At 47.0% G+C, this 19132-nt stretch overlaps 1 protein-coding gene across 5 annotated transcripts in view; it reads right to left on the reverse strand.

Moving 5' to 3' along the window:
• Positions 1-19132, reverse strand: part of COL22A1 (collagen type XXII alpha 1 chain) — a 372600-nt gene that overhangs the window by 101302 nt on the left and 252166 nt on the right. For all 5 annotated transcript variants that reach the window (XM_050940514.1, XM_050940513.1, XM_050940511.1 and 2 more), the window contains exons 27-32: positions 17384-17437; positions 16140-16184; positions 13716-13778; positions 12661-12714; positions 6772-6813; positions 2056-2088 (exon numbers count right to left, since the gene is read on the reverse strand). In XM_050940514.1, coding sequence (XP_050796471.1) covers positions 2056-2088; positions 6772-6813; positions 12661-12714; positions 13716-13778; positions 16140-16184; positions 17384-17437 — 291 coding nt within the window. The remainder of the gene's footprint in view (positions 1-2055; positions 2089-6771; positions 6814-12660; positions 12715-13715; positions 13779-16139; positions 16185-17383; positions 17438-19132) is intronic.

Here is a 19132-nt window from a genome sequence, read left to right on the forward strand (position 1 = left end):
AGAGTTCATATAGTTCTTCATGGTTCACAAGATCTGTTTTCCAAACAATTTCTGCTAGCACCAGATTTGTGAAAATCAAAGTCTGTTTGCAAAGGATTTTCCAACGAAAAAAAGTCTGAACTTGCAATAATTATTATTTGCAATACATAATTTAATTCAAGTTAACACAGATCCTATTCAAACAGTCTCTGGTGCCATCTAATGGCCTACAGAAAAATGACGATGCAGCGCAAACTGGTTTAATAAATTTACGTTAACCAAATATTGCACCTGCACTTTGAGTGTACTGGTATAATTACAATTCAAACTCGTATACTTTCTGAAATCCTTCTGAGTGATGAAAATACCCAAAGTGTAGACACACTTTAACAAGGTCAAAGAGATGGATGCTCTTAATAACTGTAAACATAAACAGATATTCCCATGGAAACCAAGGCTGCAAGAAGTAATCACTCAATAGTCTAAGGAGACAGCTCATTAAATAGTCTTTTCTCCTCCTTTTTATTTCTGTGTTTACATTTCAGTTGAACGTTAGTGCCATCCTGATCAGCCTCCAGGCTTGCGGCCAGATTTTTAAAGGTATTTGGAGTTAGGCATCTTTATACCCTTAAAAAATCGGTCCCTAAAGTCATTCAACAGCCAAAAAACAAGTAGAATACAAGCAGGGCAAATTACCTGGCCTCAATCCTAATCTGGTGGGACCGCCTAAAGGGTGCCTCCAAATTAGCTGAACACATGGCCAATCTGGTGAGACTGTCAGTGCTGACAGATAGTGCTACATGCTATATGGACCCCCGTCCATGGAAACTGATCTTAATCCACCCTCTCATTTCACACAGCTCAGTGTACAGAAATGAGGCAGTTATGATTAACAGCTGGATTGGATTCCAACAAGTGGCTGGATTGGAACTAGTAGCCCCCATTGCCAGCCCCCTAAGCAACTGCCTCTTGCTGTTTTCTTTTCCTTTTTTTTTTTTAACTTCCGCCCCATTGAAAAAAGGGGGTAAGACACAGAGTGGGCCGGCTTGTGCCCCACGACTCTGTGATTGTGCAAGAAGGTGGGGCAGACTGCAGGGAGGCCTCCTGTCCTCCTGGTTTATGCAAGACACGATCAGAGTCACAACTCTAGCGCCTTGAGAATGCAAGACCTCTCACAGAGAGGAAGAGTTGACCGGGCATTGATTGTATGAACACTGAACCTTCTGTAGGGAATTCCCTTCAGAGCTGCTCCTCCATAAACGTAGTTCTGCACAGCTCCCGGCAGAGGGCTGGGCCCTAAAGGCATAACTCAGCCCGTTATGGTTAGATAGAGACCCAAACCCACTTGAACTTGTCACGGTATTTCAGTGCTAACTGAGCAGCTTTTAGATAAATGTATTTAACTAACAGGGAACAACGTATAAGTAAACAGAGGACTGCTGCTGCTGAGATCTAGTATTCTCTGTATCTCGTTCCCCATCACTGTGAGAGAGGCAGCAGGAAGTATCCTGCAGGATGCCTGGCAACTTCTAACTTCCTCCTGAAACTTATGCCTTTAGAGCACACACAGTGCCCAGTGATAGCTACCCTCCTGGCCAATGCACCAGGGTTTGAACCAGAGACCTCCAGCGTTAAAAGCCTGAGCTTAAGCTAACATTCTGTAGGTAAGGGCTGTAATAACTCACATGCCAATCCACAAAGGAGGTTGTGTAGCACCCAGTCACCACTGGATTACACCCCTGTGCCAACACAGTCACTTAAACTCTACACACTTAATTCTCTGTTGCATTGCAACTTATGCAGTTATCTACATCTGTGCAAAGTAGGGGTGACACCAGACCAGAGCAGACCACTAAGACCTCATGCAATCTGAGAGCACTCGCCATCTTGCGGGGATGGGACAGAATGCAGCTGCATCCCAACCAAAGTTAGTCTGGATACTGCTGTTGCTAGACCAACGGCTGCATTTTTATGGTGACTGGGCATAGTGCTGATGTTAAATTCCAAGGTGATTTTTATCTATCAAAGTTAAATGCTGATAAATTAGAGACCATCTTTATTAGATAAATTACTTACAGGAATCTGAGGGTGTGGAGTAAACAGGGCTGTCTGGAAAGAAAACAAAAAAAAGAAAAAGTTAGTAGAAACACATTCACAAAAGAGTTCCTTCCAAGTGATTTTCCTAGAAGGTTAACCATTTGTGGACTTCATTCTCTCTGTCAGTACAGATTCCCTCCCTCTCAGCTGGCAGGTCCTTTCATCTAATACAGTGTTCTTCAAAAAGAAAAGATCCATATTATGACAGAACTTTGCTGGGGTATTTGAAATATGAATCCCAACTTTTCACAGGAGCTCTATAGTAATAATGAGCTCAACCAAAATCCCAGCTTCAAACAGCTTTGAAATCTGGATCTGAATTTTACACTTGATCCCATCTCTAGTCTCATTAAACTTTCCCTTTTGGACTAAATCTGGGGCTAGTATAAGCAAGGGCAACTTCCATTGAAACCGATAGGAGCTGTGCTTTGCTCACGCCCATGGCTGAGGGTGGTCCATTGTCTTCCACCCTGGGATCACTAAGGATGGCTACACTTCTCCTCCTTGCAGATTCCCCAAGAGATGTCAGAGCTGAGAAGAGCCTTCTTCATTCCTACGCATGTGGTGCTGCATTTGGGACCATTTCCCTCAGCTGTCGACCAGGCCTGGGCCTTTGTGACTGGATTATCGCCCTGCAATGTACATGGGCTACCCTGACGGTCACTTGGAAGCTGCCATTGATACAGAACGAGGAAGCCTGCTTGCTTGGAAGGTTTCACCATAGGGAGTGCATCATAACAGGGTTCTGCAGCCTCCACTGCCTTCCTGTTGAAGGTTTTGTTACAAACCTATGAAGGTCTTTGCTATCTGAGAGGCTGTGTGTCCATACGCCAGCAGGGCAGCTGCAATCAGTTCTTGCTAACAGCCACTAGATGCGAATCTCAGGGTACATCTACACTACGGGATTATTCCGATTTTACATAAACCGGTTTTATAAAACAGATTGTATGAAGTCGAGTGCACGCGGCCACACTAAGCACATTAATTCGGTGGTGTGCGTCCATGGTCCGAGGCTAGCGTCGATTTCCGGAGCGTTGCACTGTGGGTAGCTATTCCATAGCTATCCCATAGTTCCCGCAGTCTCCCCCGCCCGTTAGAATTCTGGGTTGAGAACCCAGTGGCTGATGGGGCAAAAAACTTTGTCGTAGGTGGTTCTGGGTAAATGTCATCAGTCATTCCTTTCTCCGGGAAAGCAACGGCAGACAATCATTTTGCCCCCTTTTCCCCTGGATTGCCCTGGCAGACTCCATAGCACGGCAACCATGGAGCCCGTTCAGCTTCTTTTTTTTTTTTTACAGTCACCGTATGTGTACTGGATGCCGCGGGCAGAGGCGATACTCCAGCGCTACACAGCAGCATTCATTAGCTTTTGCATGATAGCAGAGATGGTTACCAGTTGTTCTGTACGTCTGCTGCCAGTGTAATTTGGCAATGAGATGACGGTTATCTGTCCTTCTGTGCTGTCTGCTGCTATCGTGGGTGCCCCGGGCTGAGATCGGCCGGGGGCGCAAAAGCAAAACTGGGAATGACTCCCCGAGTCAATCCCTCCTTTATGGTTTCTAAAAATAGAGTCAGTCCTGCCTAGAATATGGGGCAAATGTACTAGAAAAGCAGTGTATCAGAGAGTACAGCTGCTCTGTGTCAGATCCCACAGAAATGATGAGCTACATGCCATTCATGGGGGGTGCCCCTGCAACAACCCCACCCATTGCTTCCCTTCTCCCCCAACCTTCCTGGGCTACCGTGGCAGTGTCCCCCACATTTGTGTCATGAAGTAATAAAGAATGCAGGAATAAGAAACACTGAGTTTTTAGTGACATAAAATGAGGGGGAGGCAGCCTCCCGGTGCTATGATAGTCCAGGCAGGACAATAAGCAGTGTGGGGGAGAGGAGCCAGCATCCCACTGCTATGATAGTCCAGGTAGTACAGAATCTGATTGAAGCTCAGCCCCCAGTTGCTATGATGAAGACAGTTACCAGCCATTCTGTACCATCTACTGGGAATGACCGGGAGTCATTCCTATTTTCACCCAGGCGCCCCCGGCCAGCCTCACCTAAAGCCAGCCAGGAGCACTCACGGGTTGATAAGAAGGACGGTTACCAGTTCTACTGCACCGTCTGCCACCGGGGAGAGGAGAGGAACGGATACTTCTCCTCACTGCTGCAGCATCGCGTCTACCAGCAGCATTCAGTAGACATAGGGTGACATTGAAAGAAGTCAAGAAATGATTTCTTTCCCTTTTCTTTCACGTGTGTGAGGGGGAGTAAATTGACGAGCTCTTCCCTGAACCACGCTGGACAATGTGTTTGAACCTACAGGCACTGGGAGCTCAGCCAAGAATGCAAATACTTTTCGGAGACTGCTGGGGACTGTGGGATAGCTGGAGTCCTCAGTACCCCCTCCCTCCCTCCATGAGTGTCCATTTGAGTCTCTGGTTTCCCATTACGCTTGTCATGCAGCACTATGTAGCCTGTGCATTTTTTTTTCAAACGCTTTGGCATTTCATCTTCTGTAACGGAGCTTTGATAGAACAGATTTGTCTCCTCATACAGCGATCAGATTCAGTATCTCCTGTATGGTCCATGCTGGAGCTCTTTTTGGATTTGGGACTGCATTGCCACCCGTGCTGATCAGAGCTCCACGCTGGGCTAACAGGAAATGGAAATCAAAATTTCGTGGGGCTTTTCCTGTTTACCTGGCCACTGCATCTGAGCTGAGATTGCTGTCCAGAGCGGTCACAGTGGTGCACTGTGGGATACCGCCCGGAGGCCAATACCGTCGATTTGCGGCCACACTAACCCTAATCTGATATGGTAATACCAATTTTAGCGCTACTCCTCTCGTCGGGGAGGAGTACAGAAACCGATTTAAAGAGCCCTTTATATCGACATAAAGGGCCTCATAGTGTGGACGGGTACAGCGTTAAATCGGTTTAACGCTGCTAAAATCGGTTTAAACGCGTAGAGTAGACCAGGCCTCAGACATTTTCCCTGGAGGGCCTGTAACTCTGGTACTACTTCTACCATTGTTGGGGCAGGTGCATTGTTAACACTCAGGCCAGGATGATTGGTCAGGTTTTGCTCGAGCAGGTGATGAGGGTTATAGTTATATTCCATGGACTTTGGTTTCATGGCCTTTAGTTAACTTGTATTTCAGAGTATACTCATGTTCTCACATTTTAAAAGAGGTAAATGGAAGTTCCTTGATGCTTTCCTATTGTCAGGAGGGGTCTGTGATGGGGACATGGTCTAATTTGGTGGTTTGTTGGACCCAATTTTGAACCCAAACTAATTCCATTGTTCCACAATGGGTTCCTAGTGTATTTGGGTCTCTGGGCCAGCAACACAAGATGGTGCTGGAGCCTCTCTCACAAAGGCCCTGATGGGCACTGGATTTGAATTCTCCCCAAGCCATAAGCACTGCCCTAAATCCATGCTGGTGAAGCAGTGTAATCCAGTCTAGGATTCCTCCTGCTATTTCCATGGGCACAGCTTGTTGGCTAATGAGATGCAGATGGAATACTCCCTGCAAGATCTGCTCAGTTTCCCACAGGATCCATTCTGAAAATAAACTGGTTTTTTGGGGAAGTCACCAGGAAATCCTGAACTGGAACATCTTGCTTGGTCTAAAAGGATCCTTTAGGATCCATGCAATAAACTTGCAGCATGTAAACACATTTACTCCCTTTTTCCACCCTTGTGTGGGCACAAACACGCACACTTGCCCCAACCCCTACACCTACTATACATACCACTGAAAGGAAGAGATGCAGAAACCCTGCCAAACTGATGCTATTGTATGAGGGAGTATGCACTGTGATACAGCATGGCCAGAGGGCAGCAGGAGAGTGTTAGCAGGGAGCCTTATTCCCTGCAAGGGGAGGAAGGTTTGCTACAGATTAACTAGAGCACCCGAAGCCAGTTAGAGCACCTGAAGCCAATTAGAGCACCAGCAGTCAGTCATGTGATGAAAACCCCTGCTTCAGTCAGACAGTGTGGGAGTTGGAGCAGGAAGGTTTGGTTGGAGCAGAGAGCAGTTTGAAGGAGTTGGAGCAGAGAACAGTTTTGAAGAGAGACCAAAAGGAAAGTTTGGAGGAGTGCTGCGGTGGGCTGAGAAATCCAGAAAAACCCTAGGTAAGGGGCACCTGGCTTATGTAGAAGGAGGGCAAGAAGCCCCTTCCCAAGCTGAAGGGCAGGAGAGGGAAGCAGCCCAGGGGAAGGAACCGCTAGTTCAAGTGGTTCACCACAAACCTCAGGGCCCCTGGGTTGGGACCTGGAGAAGAGGGCGGGCCCAGGTCCCTCCCTCTCCACTCCCCTCCTCAAGGACACTATTGGGGTAATTAAAATACCGGTTCAGAGGCAAGCAATGGCACCCTTAACCTTCCCCAAAGAAGAGAAAGCACGAGACCCAGCATAACAGTACCGGCAATTTGCCACAGCATGCAGAGAGTGGCAATGACAAGATACACACATACCAATCTCTTAAGAACTATTGGACCAATTGCAGCCATGAGATAGTGCCACTGAAGCTCATGGAGTTATACCAGGGCTAAATAAATAGTTCCTGGTGTTTCTGCAAAGAAACAGGTAACTTGTGAGGCTCTGAACTTGGGAGGTCTGTGTGGAAGATGAAACTGCCACCTATTCCTGTGTATATCAACTCCGTGTTAGTGCACGGGATGCAGCATTACTTACTGTTCCGGGTAAACCAGGGGGACCAGCAGGACCTACGTCACCCTAAAGAAACAAGGGAGAGGAGGGTTATTTAAGGAATAGGAAGACAGCAGAGTAAAACTCAGCACGACTGCAGTTCTACAACATGTACAGCTATGAGACATGGTTGAAGGACAAGAGACCTACTCAAAGGAGGTCCTGGCAGCTTACAGTGGATGTTATACATCCCATGGCTCTTTTGCTGACAGATGGATTTTGCCCCACTGTCCATGACCAAAATTTCTCCTCTTATTGTTGTGCAGTTTGACATATGAAAGCTGTCTGCTTGGCTGCCCCTTTTGTCCCACAGGGCTCTGGTGGTGCCTATCCACTGTGTTTTGAGGTCTGGTTGTAAAACTGGTAGCAGTACTAAGAGTAATTCACACTTTAAGCGTAGGGGTGCACAAAAAATTTCTGCCTGAACTGTATTTCAATGAAAAATAGGGGTTTGGACTAAATGCAAATTTTTGTGAAAAATGTCTCCGTTTTGTGGACATTTTCCAATTTTTGTAGAAAATCTGAACTTTCTAAAAACATTTTTATACTGAGACAAAACTCAAATGATTTTGATTCTGTTAAGCCACTGCAGTGCCACATAGAAATTTTAGCTTCTCACAAGGCTGAGCATACATAGGAGTGATCCAAAGCCCACTGAAATCTATGGAAAGACTCCCTATAAAGATGTGGGGCTGATCTGTACTAATTTGTTAATCTTTATAGTTTGAAGGCAGTATGCACAAAGAGAAGGATTTTAAAGCAATAAAAGGCCTATACACCTGTCTGTCCTACCTGGTACAAGGAAATTTTTAATACAGCACACATTTGACCTGTAGAACTCATTGCCACAAGATATTATTGAGGCCAAGAGCTTAGTAGATTCAAAAACACTTGGACATTATGACAATGATAATTTTAGATAATGAGAACATACAGAGTTAAAGTAGACAAGACCTTACCATTTCCCTGACAGCTTAGGAAGGCCTCACTGCTTTAGACCCATCCTGCATGGCCTGTCTTATCTGCTTGATCCCAGTTTGACAAACCAGCTAAGTAACTTTAGCTGAGGCCTGCACTGTACCAAGTTCACAAACAACAACTCAAGTCTTGTTCTATCACCTCCTGACCTAATTACCACATCTTATCTGGATCCATTGTTCTTATCTTCCTGCTAGTTTCTCAGCAACCTTCTATCAACGATAACCACCTAGCCACAGTACACATTCCAAAAGTCATATAGCTAACATACTATATTCAAAAATTAACATAGATCATTCCGATTTATCTTGCTCGTTATCCATAATGAGCTCAAAATAAGTAATCAGGACCAAACCCAAAATCCATATGCACCAGTGCCCAAGACCCCTCAGTGGCAGGGAACTGATTAAGTAAGATACCCAGATGATCCTGGCAAATGACCTGCACTCACATGCTGCCCAGAAAGGTGAAAAACTCCCAAGGTCACTGCCAATCTCACCTGAGGGAAAACGCATTCCTGACCCCATGTATAGCAACCAGTTAGACCCTGAGCATGTAGGTAAAACCAGCCAGGCATACACCTGAAAGAAAGAATGCACCAGCCCACCCCATCCAGTGTCTCATTTCTACCTGCAGCCACCTCCAATGCTTCAGAGGAAGGAGACCAATAAACCCTCAAATCCAAATACACTGGGAGGAAACAATCCCTTCATGACTCCTGCAGGTGACTGGCTGAAGACCTGAAGCATGAGATTTAGGGACCATCAGACCTGAACCAGAAGGGACCCCCAGGGCTGCCACACCCTAACCCCACCATCACAAGCAACCTGATCATTGAATCCCACTCATACGCGTGTCTTTCTCTCTCTTAAAATTAACTAGGCTGTTCCTCACCTCGCCATCCTCCCCACACAGACCTCCTATTGGGAAGCTGTTCCAGAACCTCACTCCTCTGACAGTTAGAAACTTGCATCGAATTTCCAACCTGAATTTGCTTATGACCAGATTCACGGCCATCCTTAGGATTTATGGGGCCCTACATAGTACTATTAAACTGGTGCCCCTGTGCCTGACAGCAGCCCAGGCTCACAGCCTGCGGGAGGAGGGAGGAGGTAGCAAAGGGTACCGAGCCGCTTGACCTGCTTCATGGTGGCAGAGAATCACAGTTCCATGCAGAGATCCCCGCACCCTCTCCCTCATGGACAATGCGCTGTGCTGGCGGTCCATCTCTTCTGCCTGTGGCCCCACCCACACTCCGCCCCCGCCCCTGCCCCCACTCCACCCAGGCCATGCCCTCTCCCCACCATCTCCATCCTCTCTTCCTTCCCCCTCCCTGTTCAATCCTTCCAGCCAAATCCCTAGACCCAAATGAAGCAAATGACATTTGAAAAAGCCACTCTTTTGCAATTCCTTTCTAAAGAAAATGGAGCATGTTTTCCACTGCATGCCTGATAGTGAATACTGGCCATGCAGAAGGTACTTAATTAAAAGCACTAAACATGGGAATAAAAAATGTCAGTCACAGGTTTTTTGATATACCCTGACATTTGTCAGAGATTTATTTGAAAAAACTTTGTAATAAGGGCAAGTCAGCTGTCCTGCTGAATACAACATTAAATATTATGGAATACATGATGCAGCTCTTCTCTGTTTTACATTTTCTTAATCAGTATTTCTCAGCTGATTTTATATTTTAAATGTACTCTTGAACCTTCATAAAGTAATCATTCCAGATTACTGCATATTTAACTCACAGAAACAAAGACATTATTTTAAATTAATCATTCACAGAAGTTTAGTGTATTCATAACAATGTTCATTGCTTTTAAAAAAGGGGAACACTAATTTACTTTGTGTGATCTCCATAACAATAGACATTCACCAACTTAAAAATGTTTCCAAAGATTTTAGGCATAACAAAGGATTTTATATCTTATTAAGATACTGATTTTGCTGGAGGGTTTTCTTAAAACCAATTCATCAAATTGTCAGAAATAAAGAAAGGGAAACTCATTTGTCTGGAAGGAAAGGGGACTTGTCCTTCTAAGGGCGCTCTTCAACAGGGCTGAAGGGAGAAAGGGATGGACAGAAAGGACAGGAAGACTTTGGAAGCAAGTTTTTTGTACTATAGTAATTACAATTAAAACGTATATCTTAGATAAGGGTGGTCTTTTGAAGGATTTACTTAAAAAAAAATCTATGTCTGAAGATCCAAGCATTTAAGGCTAAACATGAATACTCAGATTGTGCATCTGAAAAGCTATGCAAGGATTTTTTAGAGATGTGATTTTATAATCTTCACCAACACACTAATGTAATATTTTTAAAGCAAATTTTAAACTAAGGTCCTGTACGCTAACATGTTCTGAGCAAATATTACAGTCATGCACAACTGTTTTTGTCAGTAAATGACAGTATATACCTGGGGGTTGGCAAATGCCTGTTAAATGGCATCATTACTACTTGAATGGCTCTTTAACAGTTTCACCTTTGTGTTAATAGGTCTGGCAGGCTAGAGGCTTTTCCACTTTCAAATCTGAGGGTATGGCTACACTTACAGCTGTACAGCGCTGGGATTTACAGCTGTCTTCGTACACCTGTGTAGGGAAAGCGCTGCAGTGTGGCCACACTGACAGCTACCAGCACTGCAGTGTGGCCACATTTGCAGCATTTGCAGCGCTGTTGGGAGTGGTGCATTATGGGCAGCTATCCCAGCATTCCAGTGGCTGCAACGTACTTTTCAAAACAGGGGGGTGGGATGGAGTGTGACAGGAAGTGTGGGGGAGACAGAGAGAGTGGATTTTTGGAGCTGACACTGTTCTCAGCTCCTTGCCTTGCAAGTTCTAAGGACTGGAAGATACACAGCACCAAACTTTAATCATTTTAAAAGTTTCGAGCCCTTCCTCCACCCCTCTCTTACTCACTAAATGCAAATTATGCATTCCTAAATAGCCTTCAGACCACACAAGCAGCTGCTCAACACAGACTCCCCTCTCTCCTCAAGCAAACAGCTGTGAACATTCCAAAGCAATTCCCCTGCCTCCGCTCGCTCGCTGGAGCAAAGAGCAGCTGTTTGTTTTTTAGATAAGTAGCTCCGGGAAGCTCGGAGTTCAGCCATTCTTCCAGTTGGTTGTGGACAGGAATTCTGGGATACCTCCTAATACCCTGGAGGGCAATAACAGCGCTTTTGGTGGCCACACTTGATGAGCAGCGCTGCAATCGTTACACCCCAAGCAGACCAGGTGTACAGCCAGCGCTGCAGCCAGGGAGTTGCAGCGCTGGATGTGCCTTGCAGGTGTGGACAGTTACTAAGTTGCAGCACTGTAAACCCACCACCAGCGCTGCAACTCTCCAGTGTAGCCAAGCCCATAATCCCCTCTGGAGGAAGACTCCCCAGGCTGCAGCAGCTAGCTGTGGGAGCCTGCAGGAAGAGTCAGAACAGGGATAGGAAGAAAGGGAAGATTGGACACTAAGACCCAGGGGTGCCCCAAATTTTCTGATGCCCTACGCAGCCATGTATGCTGGATATGTCTAAGGACGGCCCTGGCCAGATTATACCTATTTGTTCTTGTGCTGACACTGTCCTTCAGCTTAAACAGTTCTTCACCCTCCCCGGTGTTTACCCCTTTTTGTATTTATAGAGAGCAGTCAGATCCCCTCTCAGCCGTCTTTTTGTTAGGTTAAACAAGCCCAGCTCTTTGAATCTGCTTTTATAAAATAAGCCTTGTCTACTGTAACTCTGGATGTTCACGTTAACTAAAATTACCATTGTCATAACGTCAGAGTCTTTTTGAATCCTACTAAGGTTTTGGGCTCAGTAATATCTTGTGGCAATGAGTGCCACAGTTTGTGTGCTGCGTTTAAAAAAAATGCCTTGTATCAGTTTTCAACTTGCCGCCTTCAGTTTCCTCAAATATCTCCCTTTTCTTTGAATTACCAGAGTACAAATAGGAGTGCCCCACTGCATATCTGTATCCCACACACTACTTTGTTTCATCCACTCCTTTTGTCTGGTTTCTCAACTGAATAGCCCTAAACATGTAATGCAGTTGTAGTCATGTCGGTCCCAGGATAGTAGAGAGACAAGGTGGGTGAGGTAATATCTTTTATTGGATCAACTTCTGTTGGTGAGAGAGACATGCTTTCAAGCCGCACAGAGCTCATCTTCTGGTCTGGGAAAGGTACTCCCAGCGTCGCAGCAAAAATGCCAGGTGGAACAGATTGTTGAGCACAAGTAGTTAGAACATACTGTACCAGCCCATTCATGGAATAGTAGCCCACTAACACCTCTGCAGTCATAGGACAAAAAGAGGGGGTTAGTGGATTACAGATTGTTTTAATAAGCCATACATCTAGTGTCTCTGGTCAGTCCATGATTTTTAGGCCTGAGAGCTTAAGTTCATTACTCTGCTAGACACTAGAAATCATGGACTGACCAGAGACACTGGACTTGCGGTTTATTACAATAATCTGTAACCCAGACACCCATCTCTTTTTGCCCTATGACTGCAGAGGTGTTAATGGGCCACTCTACATTGAAAGGTCCCTTATAATATGTGCTAAGTACTTATGCTAAACAATCTGTTACACCTTGTATTTAGCGGTGACACTCTGAGTAGGAAGTCACCTAGAGGAAGAGCTCTGTGTGCCCTGAAAGCTCATCTCTTTCACCAACAGAATTTGGTCCAATAACAGGTATTACCTCACCCACCTTGTCTCTCTAACAGCACTAATTGTGTCATTCTCTCCTCATAAGAAGGCTGTCCAACCTACTAGCCATTTCCATTGTTCCATTGATTCTGTAGCTCACCTTGTTTCTGCTGAACCATGTTCTACCCTCCATCCTTTGTTCTCCTTCCTTTCTTGTTTAGGTGTCTGCTACCTTCTGTGACTCACCTTCTCACCGCTTTCCCCTTTGAGTCCAGTGAGTCCAGCTCTTCCTTTTTCACCCTAGGAACAAACAATACACTCTGATTTTACCTGAATCAAACATAGCTACTGCACCATTACCATGCCACTATAATATTTTATACTATTGTCTGATCTTACCCGTCTCCCCAGATGCAGCGCTAGCAGTTAAATCAAAGGGTAACATCTTGAGTAATTCACAAAAAGTAACACTATTTTCCAAAGCTGAGCGTTTACACTTTAGTTTATGGAAAAGAAAACAAGAACCCTAACCCAACTTGCAAAGAAAAGTGATGTTGCTTGAAACACCTGCAGAAAATAATCATTTGTTATTTTTCTGTTGGGAACAGGAGAGCAGTAGGGTGACCAATAACACAGAGTGACCCTACCAGAGGGGTGTAAATTCTAGGGTGCACTAGTGTGTTACACCCTAACTGGCCCCTGTGGACCCTGCTGACGCACACCTAAACATTCCCTAGTGCACACTAATGTAGTCTGGTGTAGTTAACTGTTTGAAACAAGGCTACAATAATATATAAAATACACATAGCAATATACACATGTATGGAATCCAGCAGCCAATTAAACCAATGGAAAGATTCCCATTGATTTTGTTGGAGATTGGTTCAGGCCCTATATGCATACACATAACCATCTATAAAGACTGTTGCTTTAAAAATCCAGCCCATAAAGTGATTTAGGAGCATAAATCCCATTGATTGTCAGTGGGACATGTTCCTAAATCCCTTAGGTGCTTTTGAAAATCCTACCACATTTCCTCTTCATAGGGCATTGCTCCTACTACCTCTCAAGCATTATGAAATCAGCCATGACCTTCTGTGTTAATCTAATTCCTGCATATACATTGACCTGTTGGCCCCTAGGCTGAGACAAAGAGAGCTCACTGGGCATCTCTGTGTTAATGGGAGGGGGTGCTGGTTTGCTTTTGGGGGCTGCTCAGCTCTTCACCACAAAGATCACACCAGGTGGGAAGAACTTCCAGTGGCCCCAGTCAAACTAAGCAACATCTCAAAGTCACTCACCTGATCTCCCTTTTCTCCCCTCTTCCCAGGTAACCCCTGGGGACCAGGAAGGCCTGCTTCACCCTGAAAGAGAGAAAGGGTAGTCTATGAAACCCGAAGAACATGTACAGGCTGCCCAGCAAACTCGGCTGCTTGGATTTTTGTTGAATTTTTGGAAATAATAAAATAAAATGAATAATAAATAATCAGTTAATCAGGGAGGAAACTGTGCCTTTCTCAAGCACAGAGTCAGAGGAGGCAGAGATGTAAGAGACCCCTTAAGCTGCCTGGTCCCTCTTGCTCACCCCAGTCAGTGCCAGATTGTCCCCTAAAGTCAGTTCCCAGCCATGGCTCAGTCTAGAATTCAAAGACCAGCACTAAATTTCTCCAGGGGAAGACTGTTCCACAGTCTCGTCAAGCACAATCTCACTCCCATTAGAGTAATGGGGAAAAAATCATAGAATCATAGGTCTCAAAGGGACCTCCAGAGGTCATCTAGTCCAGTCTCCTGCACTCATGGCAGGACTAAGTATTGCCTAGACCAACGGCTCCCAACTGGGGGTCGGTGGCCCCCTAGGGGTCCGCAAGCCCTTTCAAGGGGTCCTGCAGCTGAAGCCCCGATCCCCACTGCTCTCACTGGGGCTGATGCTAGGAGGCACGGGGCAGAAGCCCTGATTCCCGGGGCTCCCCACGAGGCTGAAGCTGGGCTGAATCCCCAAGCCTTGGTGCTTTCTGTGGGGCAGAAGCCCCGAGCCCACAGGCAGAGTTGGGAACACGGAGGGCATTGCCCTGCCCCCAAACTGCAGTGCAAGAGCACGGCAGTCCCGGGGGCAACTCCACACCTCCCCGCACCATCTCCTCTCCCCACCCCTTGGCCAGGTTGGTAGCGGGAAGCCAGAGCCAGTATAGTGGCACAAACAACTCCCTGGCAGAAGAATTTCCTATCTAGGTTGTACTGAGCAGGCTCAGTAGGTAACTGTATTGGCAGGGAAATGTGCCGGCTGCTGTTTTCGCCATTACCAGGCTGTGCAGGGCAGCTGCTGCTCTGGTTGGTGCCATGGAGCAGGCGGCCACAGTGTTCCCTCCTCTCCTGCTGGTGCCTCGGGTTGAAGCTGCTCTTCAGCTCCCAGCCCCCTTTGCTCCTGCAGAGGCAGCCAGTAAGAGCCGCCGGGTGGGGAGACCCGGCTCCGTGGCTGGCAGACACCTCCAGGAACAGGGGGACCATAAGGGAGTTCTCCCAGCACACAGCCACTAATATCCCTCTCCCTACACCCTGAGCTACCTCCTTCCTGCACCCAGAGCTACCCCTTCCCTGCACACAGCCCCAGCTAGCTACCTCTTCCCTACACCCGGAGTTACCCCCTCCCTGCACACAGCCCCAGCTACCCCCTCCCTATACCCTGTGCTACCCCCTCCCTGCACACAGCCCCAGCTACCCCCTCCCTATACCTTGTGCTACCCCGCCCCCTGTCTGTACACAGCCCCTAGATACCTTGTCCCTGCACCCTAAGAGCTCTTTGCAAACTTTCTGAGCTGAGCCGCCCACCTTTGTTGAACTCCTCCCCCCTCCTCCCAGACAGGCTGGGTGGCCTGCTGAGGTGAGTCGGGGGTGGAGGTGGCGCTGCCTTCCTGGACCCTGCCTTGCAGAGGTGGCTTAAGCCCCACTGGCCCCTGCTCCCCCCAAATAGAAGTGAAACTATACCTATGCTCAAGGCTAGGGTGACCAGGTGTCTGGCTTTTGACCAGAACACCCAGTCGAAAAGGGAACTGGTGGTTCTGGTCAGCACTGCCAACTGGACCGGTAAAAGTCTGGTTGGCGGTGCTGTGGAGCTAAGGCAGGCTAGTCCCTACCTGTCCTGGCTCCGTGCTGTGCCCTAGAAGTGGCCAGCAGGTCCAGCTCCTAGGTGGAGGGCCACTCAGCTGCTAGCAGGGGCAGCCAGAAGCCACAGGATACAGGGAGCTCGGTAACTTTGCTGCCTCTATGCTCCACAAGAGACGTGTCATATGGGGCACTTTTCTGACAAGCACCACTCACAGCTTTAGCATTTGGAGAGATGGTGACAACTCTCCCTACTGCATTGTACGGTTATAAGGAGGCCCCTGTCTCTCAGAAGTCGCACCAGCATGCTGGACTGATGCTGTGTGCCCAGGAGACCAGGTGCATCTGCCTAGGGTTCTTTGCTGTCCTTCTCTGTTCACCACGCATGAGACCAGATTGTCAGGGGTGTCCAGCCAGTTTGGCTTTATCCCCATTAATCAGAGCTTCCTCCACATTCTAGCTGACCATAAACCTGATCATTCCAAACACTGCTAATTCAGCCCTCAGTCAGAGTCAAACCAATGTCATTTAATCTAGTTATTGATTGAAGGATTCATTCCCATGTCTGGTTCCTACACACTGCTTTGGCAGGTGGTCCTATTGCTAAGACAATTTTGCCTGCTCACCTTCTCACCAGCTAGACCAGGTGGGCCGTGATCTCCTCTCTCACCCTGGAAAGACAAAAGCACAGCTTTACAGGGAACCAATGCCCCTTAACACTGCCTTATAATCATGATGTTACACCCCTTATCACCACACAGCAAAACAGATGTCTCACGGGAGTTCCTTCCTCCCTCTCCAACCCACATCTAGAAATGGGTCCCCCTACGTGACCCACAGGGAGCAGCAGGATCCAATATGCCAGAGCAAACCTCCTAAAAGGTCAGTGTCAGATCCTGAGTCCTAGTTGGGTCCATGTCTATTGTGACACAGCATGGCCAGAGGGCAGCAGGACAGGTTTAGAAGGGAGCCTTATTCCCTGTAAGAGGAAGAAAGTTTGCTATAGATTAATTAGAGCAACTGAAGCCAGTTAGAGCACCTGCAGTCGGTCACATGATAAAAACCCCTGCTTCAATCAGACAATGTGGGAGTTAGAGCAGAAAGGATTGGTGTTGGAGCAGAGAACAGTTTGAAGGAGTTGGAGCAGAAAGGAGTGGTGTTGGAGCACAGAACAGTTTGGAGGAGTTGGAGCAGAAAGGATTGGTGTTGGAGCAGAGAGGAATTGGTATTGGAGCAGAGAACAGTTTGAAGGAGTTGGAGCAGAAAGGAGTGATGTTGGAGCAGAGAACAGTCTGACGGGAAGCAGAGGACAGTTTGGAGAAGTGCTGTGGTGAGCTAAGAAGTCCAAGACCCAAGGTAAAGGAGCACCTGGCTTGTACAGAGGCAGGGCAGGAAGCCCCCCACAAGCTGAAGGGCAGGAGAGGGAAGTAGCCCAGGGAAGGAAGTGTCAGTTCAAGTGGTTCACCACTATGCTCAGGGCCCCTGGGCTGGGATCTGGAGTAGAGGGTGGGCCCAGGTCCCTCCCTCTCCATCCCCCTCCTCTAGGACTCTAGTGGGGCAGTTAATCTTCCAATTCAGGGTCAAGAAATGGTGCCCTGAACCCCCCTGCCAAAGAAGAGAAAGTGCGAGACCCATCATAATAGTGCGTAGTTTGCCACACTATGTATGATGGCATCTTGTGACAGAATCCACTGTGCCCAGAGGGACACAGACCTGCTTCTCCTTTCCCTTACACCAGTGTTACATGAATGTAAGGCCATTAACATCAGCAGGGCTACCCCTGCTTACACAGATATAAGTGAAATCAGAGTCAGGCTCTGGCAGATTCGATTCATGCTTACAGAGAGCTCAGTAAATTGGAATTCCTTACTTTGGGACCAGCTTTCCCAGGAAAACCTTCCTGTCCCCTTTCTCCTTGTTCTCCCTGTAAGGAACACAAATAGAGGTTAACAGAACAACTCTCCAGGGGTGCAGTCAATGTTCAGACAACAGTCTGAGCGGGGAGTCAGGTGGTTCAGATCGCCAGTAACTCCATGTGTGGGTGTGCAGACACACGCTTTGGTTCCTGAGATGCCCTGTCCACTTTTGAAATATTTGTATACAAAACCTCAGATCTCATTAGATTCCATTCTGGAATAACATGGAGCCAAATTCCTTCTGTGAACAACCTCAAGCCACTCTACAAGAGTAGTTCATCGTCAGAAATTCACTCCTTACCAGATATGCCAAACCCATGAAAAAAAAAAAGCAGAAATTGGGTTTGTTTTTGGCTTAATTGGCTTGTGAGTTGCTTGCTAGCTAGTTTTTGGTTTTTAAGTTGCTGCTTATTTGGCTTGTAGCTAATTGCTTCTTTTTCTTCATCTGCTCCCGGCAAGCAGGGGCAAGGGTGGGCAAGCAGGGGAGAGAGTGTCAGGGGTGCACAGCGGGCCCACCACAGTCATCGACTGCAGGCTGGGGGGATCTAGTCACATGGAGTGTTGGGGTTCTTAGGGATTGGCTTGTTTTGGCCTTGTTTTGAAATGGGACTAGCTTGATTTTTGGCTGATTGTGAAAGTCAGGGTGCTTATTTACTGCACAAAAGTTGGCAGCTGTGCTCCTTACTTCCAGTCTGAATTTCTCTAGCTTCAATTTCCAGCCATTGGACTGTGTTATACCCTTTTCTGCTAGACTGAAGAGCGTGTTATTAAATATTTGTTCCCCATGAAGGAACTTATAGACTGTGACTAAGTCATCCCTTAACCTTCTCTGTGTTAAGTTAAATACATGGCGCTCCTTGAGTCTATCACTGTAAGGCAGGTTTTCTAGTCCTTTAACACAGGCTGGCAGCTGCAGGCAGAAGAGATATAGGAACTGCCACCCGCAGTCTAAGTTTTCTTCTGGCTTCACCATTCATAATGCTAACACCTAACTCCAGTGGAGAAGCACAGCGGCTTAGAACCATCACAGAGCCCTTTTCCTTAATGCTTCAGAAAGTACCGATGGTGATTCAAGTGAGGACACTTCTCCCATTAAGGCAGGACACACACCTCTTCTCTGCCTGGATCGCCATGTAGGGAAGGATGCTAGTTTTTAAATCTATCACTCTGAGCAGTATTTATTGTGTTTCGTTTCTGTTGCACTTAATTCCTGTGAGAGGGTACCACAGCTAGGGCAGGGTTCAGAGCTCCCTGCCTGTCACGTGATCCAGCAGGAGATTTAAAGGAAGGATGTGTTCTCTTTCCAGTGGCTGGGACAGGCAAGGGAAAAACCTGTGGGGACTTCAGCCCACATGTGTTGGGTGTTACTTGTGGGCTTTGGGTGTCTGAACAATTGTGGCCTGAGAAGAGAGTCTGAACTTGACTCGGGCATGGCATTGGTACTAAGACACAATCCCCCTGTGGCATCTGGCAAGACTGTAACTGTACCTAGAAGTTCGGCAGCCACTTCTTTGCCAGCAAACAGTAGAAGGAGGCATTTGGATCAAGGAGAAGGGATGAGAAAGTCACTCTTTCCCCTGTTGTTCATGGGACTGCGGCACTCTGTGCTTCAAAGCAGCACCCTGGAACCCCCATATTCACCACTGTTATATAATTATGATATGTTTTGTACAAAGTATGGCTTGTGAGGTATCATTTTAAAA

Source organism: Gopherus flavomarginatus, chromosome 2 (assembly GCF_025201925.1).
Source record: "Gopherus flavomarginatus isolate rGopFla2 chromosome 2, rGopFla2.mat.asm, whole genome shotgun sequence".
NCBI classification, from domain to species: domain Eukaryota; kingdom Metazoa; phylum Chordata; order Testudines; family Testudinidae; genus Gopherus; species Gopherus flavomarginatus.